This window comes from Triticum urartu, chromosome 2A, assembly GCF_056163025.1.
Source record: "Triticum urartu cultivar PI428250 chromosome 2A, HENAU_Tu73, whole genome shotgun sequence".
NCBI classification, from domain to species: Eukaryota; Viridiplantae; Streptophyta; class Magnoliopsida; order Poales; family Poaceae; genus Triticum; species Triticum urartu.
This window is the reverse complement of record NC_141874.1, coordinates 128873833-128894084: the sequence shown is the minus strand read 5'-3', so window position 1 is coordinate 128894084 and position 20252 is coordinate 128873833. Positions and strand designations below refer to the sequence as shown.

Sequence of the window (20252 nt, the reverse complement as noted above, 5' to 3'; positions counted from 1 at the left end):
GCCTAACCAATAATGCCCTTGTGAGTCACGCCCTAGGCATAGCATGGGCACACAAAAAGTGAACTCCAACCAGTACATCAACGCGCAATGTGTAAGGCAGCAACTAATCAAAAATCAAGATATGTAAACGTTAACCAAACTAGTAATCAACGCTAAATGCGTAATGCAACAACTAATCAAAAAATCAAGATATGTAAACGTAAACCAAACTTATGTAGCAAATCTTTCATTGCCCTTGCTGCAACCAAACAAATTCATCATGGTTGGCCACGTCGTAGTTTTCATGCAAAATAAAAAAGATAAAACAAAATGCCCACATCGTCACTTGCTGTCGCTGAAAGATGTGTTATAGTAACGTTTGTTTCCAGTTGTCGCGCGAAAGATTGGTGTTTGGGGTTACAAATTGACAAAACAGAAAAACACGGTACGTTGCAGTACATTTTTTCAATAATCAAGACAAAAGCTACACACCCACCATCCTCGTGTCAGTAGCAACGACAGTGATCCTTTTCGAAAAATCCCTCCTCCGAAATTCAAAACCAGAGCCCCTCATCCAGTTTCGTTTTCTGTTGAGGGGCAAAATGGTCAGACCCGCACCAACAGTCCACTCAAAGCCGTTGTTATCCCGAAAAGCCAGCCACCGCCGCATAAAGCAGAGAAAACGGATAATAAAAAACGAAAATGAAAACAAAAGCAACAATCTCTCGTAATCTCTCTTAATCACGCCTAAGCTCCCCCGAAACTCCAGATCAGGGCCGCTAATCTCCCCGAAACACCCCCGGAAGTTTCCCGTTTCACCTTCGTCCGTTTTTCGTCCCGCATTTCTCACGGAGGAGAGAGAGGGCGTAGGGCAGTACCAGTCTCCAGCTCCACCAAACCAGCAGAGCTCTCTCTCTCTCTAGTCCTCTCCCCCTCCACTCCGCTCCCTCCCCCCACAGCGCAGCAGGGCGCACGTTATCGGATTCGGGCGCGCGCGGCCGAGATCCGGGCCGCCGCCGCAGCACGCCGCCGCTGCGCGCGATCTCGTCGCCGCGGGAGCTGCATTGCGCGGCTCGCCGTCTCCCCGGCGTTTACCCGGGGGCGGCTCCGGCGGAGGCGGAGGGGCGGGGGGCGGGTCTCGTCCGCGATCCACCAGATCCGACCTCGCCGGCGACGGCGGCGCTGCCATGGAGCCCGACGCGCCGCTCGACTACGCGCTCTTCCAGCTCTCCCCCCGCCGCTCCAGGTGAGGAAGCGGGGCACTGGGGAGGGGATGCCTCGCCCTTCCGTTGCGGTTTCGCGTGGGCTGAGGGTGGCTGGCTGACTGACTCTGCCTGCGCAGGTGCGAGCTCGTGGTGTCCGGCAGTGGGCGGACGGAGAAGATCGCGTCTGGGTCGGTGAAGCCGTTCGTGACGCACCTGCGCGCCGCGGAGGAGCAGGCGGCGGCCCAGCCGCCGCAGCCGGCCATCCGGCTGCAGCTGGACCGGCGCGCCGCGTGGTTCAGCAAGGGCACCCTCGAGAGGTTTGCTGATGTGGCTTATACGGCGGTGCTCGGGTCGGTGGTCTGTCGATTGTCGAGGAGATTGGATTCTGATGGGTGCTTGCCTGGTTCCTTTGTGCTTGAAGGTTCGTGCGCTTCGTGAGCACGCCGGAGGTGCTGGAGATGGCGAATACGTTCGATGCAGAAATGTCGCAGCTAGAAGGGGCTAGGAAGATTTACGCGGCACAGGGAGTGAGTATCAATTATCAAGCAGTTCTTTCAGCATGTTATGCAGTGTAGCATTTGTCTAAAATTGGCAATTCTTTATGCAGACTGCTGTAGGTGCTACCTCGGGTCCAGCTGGTATGCCCTAATGTCTTGAGTCTTTTCATACCTCATACAGTTCATTAACACTCGTTCATCATGAGAAACCGAGTCCATCTTAACTGGAGTTACTCAGTGGGAGCTGATAAAATCCAGTAGCAAGAGATTGTTCTCTTGTTGAATTGGCAACTGTATTATTGGCTTGCATTAAGAATTTAGGAACCTTTGATTAATGCTAGATACATTGATGCCACCATGTCTATATTATTCATCACATATTAACATGAACCTCCATTAATAAGGTAACATGTTAGATTAATGTGACATTATTACTGTCATGTATGGAAGCATGTGATGCTTCTGCCTTCTGGATATAATTATGTAAACTCTTCTTCTGCTTGTCAGCTGAAGCCTCAGCAGCAGCTGCAGACATTACAAAGTAAGTCCATCTCTTATTTCAATTGCCGCTCATTTACCTTGTTTGCCAGATAAACTTGATTCATTCACAATTAGTTTGTACTTTGTTAAGTAGATTAATATTGTGATGAAACACGTTAACTGTAGTTTTTTTGCCAAGTCTTGCACACATTGTGGTTTATACTCCATATGATTATTGTGGAAATGATGTTCCCATCGTGTTAGCTCCTTTCTATAACCTTTCGCAAAAATTCAGAGTGCAGATACTTGTAGCATGTGGACGATAACGCCTGTATGAAGTTAGTTTCTTTATCCTGGATGGTTAATTCGATTTTATTCTGTGATTACATCTCGTGCACTTTTTGTGGATATATTTCTGTCTTCCTTTTTTGGGAGCTTTGAGTGAAACAAACTGCCATCCTTTAATTGGTCTACGGTGCTTATATAAGGACTAATTGTTATTAGTTTAATGAAATGTTATTGACTGGAGGACCGTGGTTATCATTTTTTTTGTTACACCTTTGTTTATTTATGTACAAGACTCAATCTACTTCTTACTAAATTAGAATGATTGATATGCATTCATGTGACAACGCAATGTGCTGTGAGTTTTTGATAGACAAGACATCTTGAATACATAATTTTTGTCTGTAGGCTGTGTCGTGGTATCAAGTAATTTACAGTTTTACCCGTTTAATGCAACCTGAAATATCTTAACTATCCATAATTTATGCCCTGGCTATTTTTGTGCAGGAAGGAGCTTCTTAGAGCAATTGATGTCCGTTTAAGTGCACTTAAACAAGACCTTGTCACGTCTTGTGCCCGGGCATCATCTGCAGGGTTCAACCATGATAGTGTCTCTGAGCTTCTCCATTTTGCGGACCACTTTGGTGCCAGCAGGCTGAGGTATGATTGAAGCTTGTCAAGCCCATAATTCAGTTATAAACTTACAATCATATAGGCGTATGGGTATTACTCGAAAGTCTTGGTGGTCAGTGTTAAGTAGTCCAACGAAATTACAGCTACAGCTTATCTAGTAAGCACATTAAGGTACAATCCACCAGCAACAACTACTTTGGTATATCTAAAAGTTGATGTGCAGATTTAGCACAAGTGAGCCCCCATCAGCAGTAGACTGATGTGCTCAAGTTATCCTTTTTGACATCAAACAAGCAGATCTAATTGAGGATATAAAACAACATGCAGCTGTAAAGAGAAAGTTTATGACTGTTTCTATCAAATGCCATTATAATACACGTCAACTTAGTTCTATGCTCCCGCAAAAAAAAAACTTAGTTCTATGAGGATTAGCATGGCATAATTAACAAAATGAGATGCTGGATGGTGGAAGTTGTATAGAAACAATAGAACTCAAGTTTAGGAAATAATTCAAGCACCCTGAAGTTATCATTCTGGAAATTGGGAAAAGTTTGCAGGAGAAGGTTCTCTTAGGAATTAGGAGGGTGGGTCATGTTGAATTGGAGCGCATTGAGATATGATATCTTCTGTCACAGTCGTTGTTTATTTTTTGTTCCTTTGTTGTCTTTCTTGATGAATGGTGTTTAGATACATATGACAACTTGAACTTGTTATATCCAGCGAAGCATGCAACAAATATATGTCCCTTTGCCAGCGTCGTCCAGACATCAATCCTCAGGCATCCCCAGCACCTTCATCACACTGGAAGAGCTTTGAAGATGGGGATCTTCGTGACTCCTGCAGTTCAGACATGTCTATAGATGAGCCACAGGCCGATCACGGTGGATCCAGCAATAGATCTACAAGTTGGGGTAGTGTCCTGCATACTGATAGATTAAGCAACAACCAACATTCAGTTGATGTTCCATCAGGATCGAGCTCTGAACAGCAATCTAAGCCAACCATCCAGCAGACAGTAGATAAACAAGAAAACGAAACTGATGCTCCTCCTGCTCCTGCTAAAGAGCTTTCGAGGCGTTTGAGTGTGCAAGATAGAATAAGCATGTTTGAGAATAAGCAAAAGGAGCAAACTTCAACTTCTGGTAACAGCAACTCTGCAGGTACTGCTAAGGTTGTTCCAGTGAAAGGTGAGCACCGCAGGGTGCCTTCTGTTGCGTCCATGGACAAGTTGGTAAGGAGGTGGAGCAGTGTCAGTGACATGAGCATTGATCTGGGTAACAATGATAACAGTGGCTCTAATGACAAAAGTGAAAATGGAACTCCAGCTGGGACACCAACATCTGCCAATCTGGAGGCCAGTTCAAAAGTAAGAGCTGATAAGGATGCTAGTGGGGTGAAGAATCCAGACACATCTCAATCTTGGTCACGTCAAAAGGATGGTGACAAGCCCAAGGATTCTACCACTACAAATGCTTCTTCGTCCTCAACCTTTAATACTACATCTCCACCCTCATTATCAGCCATTGTTACCGAGGCTCCTGAAAAGCAGACTAGATCTTGTTCGGGAGATGACATGGCTATAGCCTCTAGTACTGAGAGTGAGTTGTCCTTTGACAAGGAGCAGGGAGTTAACCAAGGACAAGGTGACACAAGGTTGTCAGAGCATGTTGCTTCAAATGTTTCCACTCAAAACCGACAAAAAACATCTTCAAGGCCAGCTGAGGAAGCTTTCCCGAAACATTATGATACTTTAACTAGTCCATCGTCAGAGGATCATGTCCAGGTAGATAAGGAAATAACTCCTGTTGCTCATGAAGTACCAGTTGCAAGTGAACAGATTGGACGTAAAGATAGTAGAGGTTCTCGCCTTCGTTCAAAAGAGATGCATGCTGGAGCAGATGCAGTTGTGAAGAAGGATCGATCCTTTCGAACAGTTGGGAAAACGTCAAGTGGTGTCGATCTCAAATCAAAAGCCACATCCAATTCTCGCAATAATGTTAGGGGTTCATCTGGTAGGGACGAAGCTGGCTCTACAGAATCTGAAGTTCATGATGCTAGCTCGCGGCGGAAAAGTCTACCACGGAAGGTAGAGGATGTGCGGAGAAAGGTTGCTGTTGGGTCTGAAATACTGCCTCAATCGGATTATTCTAGTCGCCAGGGATCAAATTTGAGCAGACAACCATCTAATGCTGAGCAGGAATTGAGTTTGCTGGGAGGTAAAGTTAAATCAGTAAATGATGCAAATGCTATTCCCTTGGAGCAGACTAGGGTGACGAAACCGGCAAAGGGGAATCAAGATCGGCATGATGAACTGCAAATGAAGGCCAATGAGTTGGAGAAACTATTTGCTGCACACAAGCTAACCACTTCCAGGAGAGGAAAGTCTACAGATGCACAGGTTGATGACACACCTAGGTTAAGTGAGGTAAAGCCTACACAGGTTCTTCCAGAGAAGATTTGTACGAAACAAACTGTGATGGAGAGTAACAACTTTGATGCCAATGAGCTTCTGAAGATGGTGGACAACGAAGGGTATAACAACAGCACACCAGAAAAACTTGGGATGCTTAGCCTAGAAGAGTCACGGGGAAAGTTTTATGATCAATATATGCAGAAGAGGGATGCAAAACTAAAGGAGGATTGGAAGCTGCAGAAAGAAGAGAAGGAAGCAATATTGAAGGCAATGCATGAAAGTCTAGAAAGGAGCAAGGCTGAGATGCGGGCCAAATTCTCTCGATCTGCTTTGCAATCAGTTTCACGAAATAAGGATCAGGTATTAGATTCTACATGGATTAGTTCTGTACTTCAACAGAAAATAGTAATTAAGAAATTCTGTTATTTTGTAATGCTAGCTTATACCCCAAATGCTGTACTCTGTTTTTTTTACTAAAGGTAAAAGGCTAGTTCAATTTTTCTGCGAAGTACTGAAAGTATGTTTTTCAGCAAGTATAGATGTAGAATTAATGCTACAATCATTTGACATATTGCAACTTGCAATAATGCGCACTTCTGGATTTTGCTTGTTAATAATTTGTTATGTTTGCCTTTTCCAGGGGGCAGATTCTTTCCTGGTAGAAGATGAAATGAACAGTGATTACCTATCTGGTGATTGTTCTTCCAGGAGTGCTGATTCCAGGAAGCATTTTTCAAACAAAGTAGCTTACACACAAAAGAAATCCGTTGCTCCTGTCCATGGCCATAAGCATTCGTCAAGAGCTGTAAGATCTGGTTATGCAAATCGCAGGAACCCACCAGAAAATCCTCTTGCACAGTCAGTTCCCAATTTCTCCGACTTCAGAAAGGAAAATACAAAGCCATCAGCTGGTCATAGCAGAGCTACTGCAAGGGCTCAGCCAAAAGGTTTTTCCCGTAGTAAGAGCATAATTGAAGAGTCAAAGAGTATTTTGAATCAAGATCAATCAAGGGGGTCACAGTCTATGAGAAAAAACTTAAATGCTAGTGAATTAAGGGACACTTCATCAGTGAACAAGGATATTTACAACTGGGCTCCCTCAGGAATTTCTAGTAACACCCATAAATCTGGCGCACCGAAGTCTTTTGTTAGGAAAGACAATGGGACTCTGCCAGTTGTCGGTATAACCGGATTTCGACAACCAATGTTTGCAAGTGTCTTACAGGATGAAGATGATGATTTTCCAGATCAGCAAGAGGATTCCCCAGATGATGCCAAAGATGAAGAATACGAAAGCATTGAAGAGAATCTCAGGGAAAGTGATTTTCCTGCTGATTCAGACAGTGAGACTCCAAAACTGAGTCAGGATTTTGGAAATTCAGACGATCCAGGATCAGAAAATGGCGATGTTTCTTTTCCAAGGGAGGCATCCAGTACCAAGTTTAATGCTTTTGCAGGAAACATGCATGATTTACCTGGTGAATTACCAGCCCCCTGGAGCTCGCGTCATCCACACCTATTGCCTTATGCAAATGATACCTCGGATGGTGATGCTTTTGTCGATTCACCAACCGGCAGTCCATCACCGTGGAACTCTCATTCGCTGGATCAAATAACAGATGCTGATGTTTCCCGGATGAGAAAAAAGTGGGGCAGCGCTCAGATGCCTTTTGGTGGTGCCAATGCATCTCAACAGCCACGTAAAGATGTCCCAAAAGGGTTTAAGAAGCTGCTGAAATTTGGGAGGAAGAATAGGGGTGATGGTTTAGTAAATGACTGGGTTTCTGCTTCAACTGCCTCAGAATGTGATGATGATATGGAAGATGGCCGGGATCTGGCAATAGGATCCTCTGATGATTTCAGAAAGTCAAGAATGGGCTATCTTTCTTCATATGATGGTTTTGTTGAGAACGAGGTTTTGACTGAACAAGGTATTTTCTTTGTATAATCCTCTATGCATGCTATTTCAAGTATCATATCTTCGAGTATTTATTGCATTGTATGCTTTAACCCATTTGAAGTATAGTGTCCTGACCTAGATTATGCTTGTCCCCCATGACAACTAGACCCACCTTTTATTGGCAACAACTCATACTTTCCAACGCTTCTTTCCATACTTAGATCAGAATAAAACCAATAGGGCAAGCCTTCATTTTAGTACATGTGTCTTTCAGGGTCCTTCATGTTTCCAGATAAAAGCAAATGACACTTTGTGTGAAGTCAAACTATTTGTGTGCAAGTTGACTCACACTATCTTCAGCTTATTTAAGAACTTCTGATGTTGGATTCAGTATTATAACCAGATAAATTAAAGTGACGGTGAATGAGTTACTTTATCCTTGCTGACAAGCTAATATCCTCTCTTTACATGTTACATATACTAACCTTGGAATCAATTGCTTCTATCTCTTGACATGAATGTATCGTTTGCAGCACAGTTTTTTTGGTGACAAATATTAAATCCCCTCCTTCACCCACCTCTTTGCACTGATCATATTTATGTTCTCCCCAATTCCAACTCCCTATTTTCTTTATGATACTGACATATGGGATGAAGTTCTGCTTCTCAGTGACATGGGTGGACCCAAAACTAGAATCCCAAAATAGGGCTTTCCTAGATCATGTGCATGCAGTATTGACAGAGTTTTGTGCATGGGAATGATACATTTACATCAGTGGATATTTGCTTAGACTTCTGACTTTTGAGTCTTAAGCTGTACGTGCCTTTCAGGCTTCAGTTACTGTTTTATTTTGCTCTTCATTTCTTTCCCTGCATATACCGGTTACTTAAGATCTGAATTTGCAGAACAATCGCTGCGCAGCTCCATTCCAAACCCCCCTGCAAATTTTAGACTGAGGGAGGATCAACTGACTGGTAGCTCAATTAAAGGTATACAAACGTCTAGACATGTAGTATGTTCTTATGTTAAGCTGCTCAATTAGAACGTAACCCGTGAAGGTGACTGTTCATCTTTATCAATAATTAGTGTTACCTGTTCTGTCATTGGTAATCTTAACCAAAAGTCTAAAACTATCTTCACGCCAAAATTGCAGCACCACGTTCATTCTTCTCCCTGTCGACATTCCGGAGCAAAGGAGGCGATGCTAGGCTAAGGTGACCCTCAAGCACCAGTGCTGGATTGTATAAAGTTTCTTCTGGAACTAGGTAAAGATATCAAATTTTCACGGATGGTACGCCGACACTGCTAGCTTGTCATATATAAATACATATCCTGTATCTATGGTCATTCTTATAAGCTGCCAGTTAAGCGTGTCCACTGTTGTTGTTTGCTAATTCTTTTTCCTTATCTTTTTTTCATCTCTTGTGTAGAGTTGGACTTCTAGATTTTTGTTGTTGCAATTTTTCCACTTGGCCCAGAGACACTGTATTATTTTTTATTATTTTTGTGATATGCTTGTATCTCCCACTCCATTTGTTTCGTCGTTCACATACATATCACAAATCCATTTCAAAGCTGTGTATTGTTCAGTAGATCATACCATTTTCTTCCATATACATATGCCTTATTACATATTGCTGGAGCATTTCCTGTACAGGCGACATGTGATGCATAATGGGGCCCCTTCTGTGTAAAGTCTTCTTATTTTCTGAACCATATGTTATGTATTAGTTAATTTGGAATGTTTGGGGCCAAATTCGTGTCAGAATTCTTGGATTTAAAACATGTAAACGAGTTGTATCCTCTGCTGACATGCAAACTCCCCATGGCTTCCTGAATCAGAAAGGGGTGAATTGCTCTGCTCTTCTTCCATGGTTCTCAACCAAGAACTTGTAAATAAGAGGCATAATCAATGCCCTTTGTCCAGTCCGTGCTCTTTCAAAAGACCACATCTCCATCAAAATTGTGACGGGATTCTCGGTTCAGATATACTCCCCCAGGTTCAGTCTTTGATGGTGTATTTCTTGTGCAAATATTTAGTTATTACTTACAAATCACAACCATAAGGGAAATGCTTTTTGCATCTGGACGGAAAGTGCAAGAACAGTCAATTTGCAAACAGGATCCATGTGCATGCGTTACAAGTTTACACCACTCGGGTGTAGCAGTTGCGTGTGGCTACTGTGTGTGTAGGCTCCCACGTTCCACGTACTAGCAACTAGTGTAAGCCCCGACCTAGCGCATGTAGAGGCATGTCATGGACTCTGTAGATAGATCATGGCATGGCTCGTGCTACATCCTGCCACTGTCCATGCACACCAATCGTATATCTCCCGTAACTGCATTCAGCCCACTTTTGACTTTGCATTCGAGCAGAGAAAACTTGATGGAGTCTTTTGCTAAGGCTTGGGTTGGACTGCTCACATTTGAGAGGCGGCCGATGCTTCTACAAAATTTAAGGAGTTAGAAATGAGAGTTCAACTACGTACGACTTTACTCCTCAGAAGGGAATCTTTGGAGGCGTTAAACCCTTTTAAGGGTCTGGTTAGAGATGCCCTTGGTACCTACAACGCTCCAGTCACAGTACATGACAGTGCTATGTGGTGTCATCCAGCGAACCTATACCAACTATACGCCCGTGTATAGCCATCCTAACAATTAGAAGGGCATGTACTCAACTAGAAGTAAAAGTAACTCCAATGCGCCGACCCATTTCGCCCGCGCGCATCCGTTTGGATTAGCGCGGACAGAAAAGTCGGCCCAACACGCCGACCCAAACGGACGCGCGTCCGCTTTTCGTTCGCTTGCCGACCCATTTCTGAGCTGGATTTGCGTCGGCCCGGACAGGAGACAGACGCGCGCCCGCCTACTCCTCCTGGCTCGCTAGTCGGTGGCACATTGGCCATCCTCTCCCATTCCAACAGCAAACCCTCGCCCGCCTCCTTCGTCGTTGATGCTGCCGCCCATTTGTTCCGGTGCCTCTACCAGCTGCCGGTGCCGCAACATCCATTCCTACAACGTCGCCAACTCCCACGTCGCTGCCACCGTCGTTTGGCCACCCCTACTCCCACGAAAGCTCCCCCACTCCCCGACAAAGCCGCGACCAAGAAGCCGCCTCGCCAGCTCCTTCGTCGGACGCCGGCACACTCTTCGGACGCTGCCAGGGCAGCTAGCTGGTCCGAGGGCGGGGCGACTCCCTTCGCCGGTAGGCTCCTTCTTCGACGCTCGCAAGCTGTTCGACAGTTTGCCAAGGTACAAAATGGACGCCGCCGACGAGTTCTTTTTCCAAAGTTTCCTTTGCGACTCTGACGATTCCTTGTCCGATGATGATGAGGAGATCTTGGCTGCCGTGTTGGTCCATCACCACCTCAATAGCCAACGGCCGTTGTTTCGTGGCTTCATTCCGGGGCACCTTCCGCCGTTGAATCACAACCGAGAGAGCGAGCATTTCCTTCTTTGGAAGGACTACTTTGACACAACGAACCCGTTGTTCAAAGATTAGAAATTCCGCCGTCATTTCCATATGAGTAGGCATCTTTTCAACCGTATTAGAGAGGGGGTGGTCGGCTACGATGACTATTTAGAGTGCAAAGAGGATGCCCTTGGAAAGATTGGCTTCTCCTCTCATCAGAAATGCACTGCAGCCGCCCAGATGCTTGCATACGGAGTGCCCGGTGATCTCATTGATGAGTACGCCCGTATGAGCGAATCTACATGCCTATACTCCCTGTACAAGTTCTGCAGGGCTGTGATTGCTGTGTTTGGCCCTGAGTACTTGAGAGAGTCGACTCCTCAAGATGCAACCCACTTGTTGGCGAGGAATGCTAGCAGGGGCTTCCCAGGGATGCTTGGCAGCATAGACTGCATGCACTGGGAGTGGAAGAACTGCCCTTCTACTTGGCAAGGACAATATAAGAGCCATGTCAGGGCTTGCATTGTCATACTTGAGGCCGTGGCATCTCAAGATCTCTGGATTTGGCACTCTTTCTTTGGCATGGCCAGATCACACAATGATATCAACGTGTTTTAGCGCTCGCCGGTGTTTGCTAGGCTTGCCGAAGGCAACAACCTACTGTTGAATGTTACCATCAACGACCACAACTACGACAAAGGATACCACCTAGGTGACGGTATCTATCCTCGGTGGACCACTATCGTGAAGACAATCCCCAACCCTGTCGAAGCGAAGAGGAAAAGATTCGCCCAAGAGCAAGAGAGTGCTAGGAAGGACGTTTTTTTGACAGAAAGACTGTAAGGGAGGCCCCTACAGTATAACTGATGCAACAACCCAAATTGCAAGTATCATGCCTTGAACCCGGGTGGGTGGAAAGGCATCAGCCCCTTTTCACCACTAGGCTATGCCTTACTCTGCTGCTAGGAAGGACGTCGAGCGTGCCTTTGGTGTTTTGCAATCTCGATGGGGCATCGTTCGGTATCCTGCTAGGACTTGGAGCACGAAGAAGTTGTGGGAGGTGATGACTGCTTGTGTGATCATGCACAATATGATCGTAGAAGACGAGCGTCCGGAACGTCTCTATGATCAAGGGTTTCGGTTTTAGGGTGAGAATGTTGTGCCTGAGCATGGAGGAGCGGCAACGTTTGAACAGTTCACCCAATTTCATCATGACATGCGTGATTGGGAAACCCACATGCAACTACAAAATGATTTGGTTGAGCACATGTGGGCTCATGGTGGCAACCAATAGATGTACTTTTTATTCGGCTTACAAAACTATGTGAGACTATTTTATTTTTATTCGGCTTGTAAGACTATGCTATTTATTTGCTTGAAACTATGCTATTTATTTAGGTGTGGACTATATGTTTGATTGTGAAAATGCATAATTTGTGTGTGAAATAATGAAGAATTTATGCTATTTGTTGAAAAAGGGTGACCAGCCGGCCACGCCGGCAAATATGGGTCGACGCATTGGGCGCACTGCCGACCCTCTCGAACAGGGCGGACGCCAAGCGGGCGGCCGACCCAAATGGACAAAAAGCGGACAAAAGCACCATGCGGGGAACCTCGAGGAAGCCGTCGCACCCCCAACCGACTGAGGGTGGATGAACAAGACCCCGTGGAGGCTGGTTGAACAATAGCAGGTGGAGGCTAGATGAACAGTAGCCCGTGGATGGATAGTGGCTGGTGGAGGGTGGACCGCTGGAGGAAGTCACAGTGGATGAACATTAGCAGGTGGAGGCTAGAGGAAGTCGACGGTGGATGAACAGTAGCCGGCGGAGGTTGGAGGAAGTCGACGGTGGATGAAGAGTAGCCCGTGGAGGCTGGAGCGAGGTAGTAGACGGTGGATGAACAGTATCCCGTGGGGTCCCGTTTTGCGGTATGCGACACCCCTCCCGATCAACATGACCTCGTTTCGACCGTAGGCGCTCGAACAGAAGTCCGTTTCCTCCGTTTTGCGATACGCCACACCCCTCCCGATCAACAAGACCCTGTTTCGACCATAGGCGGTTGTCGAGAAGTCCGTTTCCTTTGTTTCGCGGTACACCAGATCCCGTTTCGGTTGTTCCGTTCAAGCCGGGTGGCTCCCGATGAACAGAATGCGTTCTATCCCAGTCGCTTCACTCCCGATGAACATGACGGGTTCCGACCCAGTCACTTGGCTCCCGTTGAACACGACGTTGTTTCCTCCATTTTGACCCAGCCGGTTGGCTGCCGATGTACATGAGGCCGTCGCTGCCCTTCGTTGCCTATCCATGTACATGAGCCCTGGCCGTACGTATGTGTGAGTATGCATTTGAGACCTCTTGTAACACCCTCGATGCGACTATAGCTCCCACGTGTCGAGGCATGACTTAGAGACATAATCGCATTGAAGGCATATGTCGCAAGTTAGGCAATCTTCACAACATCCCATGTAATATGAATAATAAAGGGGAGATAACATAGTTGGCTTACACTCGCCACGTCAATCAAGTACATAAATAACATTACATCATCCAAACACTCATGGCCCGACTATGGCGCCAAAATAAAAGATAACCCAACATGCGACACGGTCCCGATCACCCCCAACTGGGCACCACTACTGATCATCAGGGAAAGACACGTAGTATCGTTGAGAGTCCTCGTCGAACTCCCACTTGAGCTCAAGCGCGTCACCTGGAGCGGAATCATCAGGCCCTGCATCTGGTTTAATAGTAATCTGTGAGCCACATGGACTCAGCAATCTCGCACCCTCGCGATCAAGACTATTTAAGCTTATAGGTAAGACAAGGTAAATATGTGGAGCTGCAGCAAGCGACTAGCATATATGGTGGCTGACCTGTTCGCAAAAGAGAGCGAGAAGAGGAGGCAAAGCGCGATCAAGAAACTAGAGAGCAACTTGCGCAAACATTACTCCAACACCGTGTCCACTTCCCGGACTCCGCCGAGAAGAGGCCATCACGGTAACTCACGCTGTTGATTCATTTTAATTAAGTTAAGGTTCAAGTTATCTACAACGGGACATTAACAAATTCCCATCTGCCCATAACCGCGGGCACGGCTTTCGAAAGTTCAAATCCCTACAGGGGAGTCCCAACTTAGCCCATGACAAGCTCTCATGGTCAACGAAGGAATAGACCTCCCGAGACGTTCCGATCAGACTCGGTATCTCGGTTCTTCAAGACACTTCGACAGGTTAAAACTAATCCAGCAACACCGCCCGAATGTGCCGACAAATCTCGATAGGAGCTGCACATATCTCGTTCTCAGGGCACAATCGGATAAGCAGTCCGTACAACTAAAACCAGCCCTCGAGTTTCCCCGAGGTGGCGTTGCAAGGGGCTCTAGGTTGGACCAACACTCGGAGGAGCACTGGCCCGGGGGGGGGGGGGTTTAAATAAGATGACCCTCGGGCTCCGGAAACCCAAGGGAAAAGAGGCTAGGTGGCAAATGGTAAAACCAAGGTTGGGCATTGCTGGAAAAGCTTTAATCAAGGCGAACTGTCAAGGGGTTCCCATTATAACCCAACCGCGTAAGGAACGCAAAATCCGGGAACATAACACCGATATGACGGAAACTAGGGCGGCAAGAGTGGAACAAAACACTAGGCGAGAGGCCGAGCCTTCCACCCTTTGCCAAGTATATAGATGAATTAAGATAACATGGCAATATAATGATATCCCAACAAGTAAATAAATGTTCCAACAAGGAACGGTCTCCAATCTTCACCTGCAACTAGCAACGCTATAAGAGGGGCTGAGCAAAACGGTAACATAGCCAATCAACGGTTTGCTAGGACATGGTGGGTTAGAGGTTTGACATGGCAATTTTGGGAGGCTTGAAAGCAAGTGGTAGGCATCGTAGTATAGGCATAGCAAAAGAGCGAGCATCTAGCAAAGCAAAGATAGTAGTGATTTCGAGGGTATGATCATCTTGCCTACAAAGTTGTCAGAGTTGACTGGATCCTCGAAAGCAAACTCAACGGGCTCCTCGTTAGCGAACTCGTCTCCCGGCTCTACCCAAACAAGACAAACAAGCAAACAGAACACAATCAACCACGTGCAAAGCTCAAACAATATGATGCAAAGATGGTATGCTATGCGGGATGCGATGTGGGATGCATATGCAAGATTTGACAAGTAATGCATGAACCTGGCCTCAACTTGGGAATCCAAGTGTGCCACTGGAAAGATGAGATGAAATCGCTTGAAAGATATAAAGAACGCCGGAATCGGAGTTACGGTTTGGGAATGGCAAGCGATTCAAATATGACCACGTTCTGCGATTTACAGCAAGTAGTCATCTAAATGCAACATGATGAACATGCTACAACACCCAAACATGACAACAAAATACATGGCAGGGATGCATTCAAGATGCTTAACAAAAGTCTAACACTGAGCTACGGCCAATTGATCCATTAACAGGTTCTGGCAAAAATGCATATGGTAAACAGATTTCAGACTTAGTGAAATTAACACTTGTCTGGAATTTCAGATCAGATAGCACTCTTGGGAGCAACAAAACTATATGCTACAGGACCTGAACATGGCAAAGTAAAGCATGTCATAGAGCTACTAAAAGAGCTTAACAAAAATCCCTTAGTGACCTTGAGCCAAAAGGGATCAGAAAATACAATTGCAAGCATGTGAACATGGCAAAAACATAATCAGTTCTCAGACTTGGTGAAAACTGGAACATGCTGAAAACAGATATCAAGTAGGCATATTTACGAGCTCGATGCACTCACTACGGAGCAAGTCATGATAATCCAAGCATGCACCCATCAAGAATACACAAAATGCAAGCTAGACATGGCAAGAACAATACCATAGCATGCACGGATCAACCACAACATCATCGGCAAAATCGCTAACAAGTAGACAATCTGCCCAGATTCACGAAATAGCAAAAGTAGAGCTCGGTTGACTCAAGCTAGGGTGCTCCATAATTGCAAACAAAGACATGGATGGATAGAGCACTACAAGATTAACAAAACATCCTTACTGATCATCCTCAAAAGAGGCACATATCACTAGAAAACAATATGAACATATGACCATATGAGATAAACAGCTCAAGGACTTAGTGGAAATGCTAAGTCCCTGAAAACAGCATACCAAGTGCCTCACTTTGCAAGCTCGTGCAAGTCACCACACACATCACAAAAATACATGGGTTGCCCTCTGGAAAGATGGCAAAACCCTTAACAAAACATATGTAGAGCTCATGGGCATATCATGCACACAATATTCATGGCAAAAATGACAAATATCTAAATGAAGCAGCATATCTGACATATATCTCAAGTAGCACTCTTCTAACAGCATTTCGGGCATCAAGATGAACTCAAATGAAAATGATGCAATGGAATGAAATGATGTACTCTCTGAGACGAACATTTTGATATGCTATATGCCCAAAACGGAGCTACGGATGCAAAGTTACGACACGATGAACATGACAATATGAACTAGGGTTTCGGGCAAAAAGTCAACCGTCCCAATTTCCAGATCTGGATCTGGCACGGATTTCGAAGCAGCCCGCCGGAGTTACTGTTCACCGACGGAGATGAAGCTCGCCGGAGGTCAGAGAGGAAGGAGAGGCCGGATCCCGTGGTGGAGCTCGCCAGGGCGGCGCGGGAGAGGAGGGCGGCGGCGCCGGGCGCGGTCGCCGGCGGCAAGGGCGCGCGGGGCGACGCCGGAGATGCGGCCGGCCGGAGCGGGCGGCGGTGGCCGCCGTCGACGCCGGCGAGGGGTGCGGTGGCAGCGGAGAGCGGCGGGCGCGGATGAAGACGGGCGCGGGCGGCGCGATGGGCTCGGGAGGGCCCGAATCGGGTCCTCCGGGCCGGCGGTGGGAGGGGCGGCGGTGACACTTGGCGGTGCGTGATTGGGCGGCGGTGGCGGCGGACGTCGTCCGGCGCGGGCCGGACACGTCCGGTGCGCGGAGGAGGGAAAAATTAGGGTTTAGGAGAGGGGATTCGCGAATTTGGAGGAGGGGTCTTTAAATAGAGGTAGAGGGAGCTAGGAGTGTCCAAATGAGGTGCGGTTTTCGGCCACGCGATCGTGATCGAACGCTCTAGATGATGGAGAGGGTTTTGGTGGGTTTTGGGCCAACTTGGAGGGGTGTTGGGCTGCAACACACACGAGGCCTTTTTGGTCCCTCGGTTAACCGTTGGAGCATCAAACGAAGTCCAAATGGTACGGAACTTGACAGGCGGTCTACCGATAGTAAACCAAGGCCGCTTGACAAGTCTCGGTCCAATCCGGAAATGTTTAATCCCCACACACGAAAGAAAGGTAGAAATGACCACCGGAAGAGAACGAAGCGCTGGAATGCAAAACGGACAACGGGGAAAATGCTCGAATGCATGAGATGAACACGTATGCAAATGAAATGCACATGATGACATGATATGAGATGCATGAAAACGATAACAACACACGGAGACAAAGACCCAAACCCGAGGAAATAAAATAACTTAAAGCCGGAAACGGCAAGAGTTGGAGTACATATTGGGTAAATAACATCCGGGGTGTTACAACACTCCACCACTATGAAAGGATCTCGTCCCGAGATCTAGGACTGAAAGAATGCCGGGTACTTAGAACGGAGGTGATCCTCGTGTTCCCAGGTAGCTTCACGGTTGGAATGGTGTGACCACTTGACTTTGAGGAATTTGATTGACTTGTTGCGAGTCTTGCGTTCAGTCTCTTCAAGAATAGCCACGGGTGCTCACGATAAGAGAGATCTTCTTGGAGCTCAATGTCCTCGAAGTTGACAGTGTGGTCAGGAGTCTTGAAGCACTTTCGAAGCTGAGAGACATGGAACACATCATGAACATTTGCAAAGTTTGAAGGAAGCTCGAGTTGATAGGCGAGATCGCCTCTCTTGCTGACAATCTTGAAAGGTCCCACGTATCTGGGGGAAAGCTTCCCTTTGATACCGAAGCGACGAGTACCTTTCATAGGAGAGACGCGGAGGTAAAAATGATCTCCGATCTCGAAAGCCAAATCACGGTGCTTACTATCATAGTAGCTCTTCTGGCGGGATTGGGCTGCCTTGAGGTTATCTCGAATGACTTTGCACATTTCCTCTGCCTATGTGATTAAGTCATTTCTGAGAAGCTGACGTTCACCGGTTTCGGACCAGTTGAGAGGGGTGCGACACTTCCTGCCATACAGAATTTCAAATGGGGCCTTGCCCGAACTTGCTTGAAAACTGTTGTTGTAGGAGAATTCAGCATAAGGAAGACAATCCTCCCACTTCATGCCGAAGGAGATCACACAAGCCCTGAGCATATCTTCAAGAATCTGGTTGACACGCTCGACTTGACCGCTAGTTTGAGGATGGAAAGCTGTGCTTAAGCGGATGTTGGTACCCATGGCCTTCTGAAAAGAATCCCAAAACTTGGAGGTAAAGATGCTGCCACGGTCTGAAGAGATCACTTGTGGAATACCGTGTAGAGAGACAATTCGAGAGGTATAGAGTTCCGTCAATTGAGCTGCAGTGATTGACTCTTTGATAGGCAGAAAGTGAGCCACTTTAGTGAGTTTGTCGATGACAACGAATATAGCATCATTGCCACGCTTGGACTTTGAAACCCAGTCACAAAGTCCATCTCAATGTGGTCAAACTTCCATTCTAGAATGGTAAGAGGTTGGAGGAGACCCGCTGGCCTTTGGTGTTCTGCCTTCACTCTTCTGCAGACATCACATTCGTTCATGAATTGAGCAATCTCGCGCTTCATTCGAGTCCACCAATAAGCCTGCTTGAGGTCCTGATACATCTTCGTACTCCCAGGGTGGATGGAGAGGAGAGAATTGTGAGCCTCATTCATGATCACTTTACGGAGGTCACCTTTGGGCACAACAATACGATCCTCGAAGAAGAGAGTATCCTTGTCATCAAGGCGGTAGCACTTGTACTTGGGTTGACTCTTGGCAATCCCAATCTTCACCTTTTTCACCATAGCATCGAGAAGCTGAGCTTGGCGAATCTGGTCTTCCAAGGTAGGAGAGACTTGAAGGTTGGTGAGGAAATCTTGAGGAACAACTTGCAGATTAAGTTTGCGGAAAGCTTCACAAAGCTCGGGTTGATAAGGCTTGACTGTTGCAATAAGCCATTCTGCTCAATGCGTCAGCAATCACATTGGCCTTGCCTGGAGTATACTCGATACTCGGATTATACTCTGAATCATTTCGACCCATCGAGTTTGCCTGAGGTTGAGATTAGGCTGAGTGAAGATGTACTTGAGACTCTTGTGATCAGTGAAAATGTCCACTTTTCTTCCCAATAAGAGATGTCTCCAAGTCAAAAGAGCATGCACAACTGCCGCCAACTCGAGATCATGAGTGGGGTAGTTCTTCTCATTAGGCTTCAACTGGCGAGAGGTATAAGCAACAACTTTCTTCTCTTGCATCAACACCGCGCCAAGACCTTGGAGAGAGGCATCACAAAAGACCTCGTACGGCTTGGATTCATCAGGCGGAGTCAGAACTGGAGCAGTGATCAATTTCTCTTTCAAAGTGTTGAAAGCAATGTCACACTCCGGAGACCAAACGTACTTGACGTGCTTCTGGAGAAGATTAGAGAGAGGCTTCGCGATCTTAGAAAAGTTTTCAACGAATCTTCGACAGTAGCTTGCGAGGCCGAGGAAGCTGCGGAGTTGCTTCACGTTCTGAGGAGGTTCCCAATTCACAATTGCAGACACCTTCTCAGGATTCATGGCAATGCCCTTGGCAGAGATGATATGACCAAGATAAAGAACCTCATCGAGCCAAAATTCGCACTTGGAGAACTTGGCGTAGAACTTGTGTTCCCTCAACTTATCAAGTACCAAACGCAAGTGCTTGGCATGATCTTCCTTGTTCTTCGAGAAAACCAGAATGTCGTCGAGATAGACTAAAACGAAGTCATTGGTGTAGGCGTTGAAGATGAAGTTCATCATGTGAGAGAACGTCGGAGGGGCGTTGACGAGGCCAAAAGACATGACAGTGTATTCATATGACCCATAGCTTGTCCTGAAAGCCGTCTTGGGAATATCTTGTTCACGGATTCGAATCTGATGATAACCCATGCGGAGATCAAGCTTGGAGAATACTTGGGCACCTTTGAGTTGTTCGAACAGCTCGTTGATGTTGGGAAGTGGGTATTTGTTCTTGATGGTCTTCTTGTTCAATGGACGGTAATCAACACAAAGTCGGTCCGTTCCATCCTTCTTCTTCACAAAAAGAACACCACAACCCCACGGAGAAGAACTAGGTCGGACGAGACCCATTCTCTCTTGAATATCGAGTTGCTTCTTCAGCTCCTTCAACTCTTCAGGTCCGAGCTTGTAAGGACGCTTGCACACAGGTTCCGTGCCAGGCTCAAGATCGATGACGAATTCAACTGGCCAGTGCGGAGGCATTC

At 46.5% G+C, this 20252-nt stretch overlaps 1 protein-coding gene across 1 annotated transcript; it reads left to right on the top strand.

Annotated features, from left to right (window-relative positions):
• The first annotated feature begins 842 nt into the window (after positions 1-842).
• Positions 843-8913, top strand: LOC125536301 (GPI-anchored adhesin-like protein). Its single transcript, XM_048699494.2, has 10 exons — positions 843-1225; positions 1322-1501; positions 1606-1711; positions 1792-1822; positions 2189-2222; positions 2954-3106; positions 3800-5852; positions 6133-7423; positions 8299-8382; positions 8547-8913. The coding sequence occupies exons 1-10, from the start codon at positions 1167-1169 to the stop codon at positions 8609-8611; spliced, it is 4056 nt and encodes a 1351-aa protein (XP_048555451.2). The 5' UTR covers positions 843-1166; the 3' UTR covers positions 8612-8913.
• The last annotated feature ends 11339 nt before the right edge of the window (positions 8914-20252 follow it).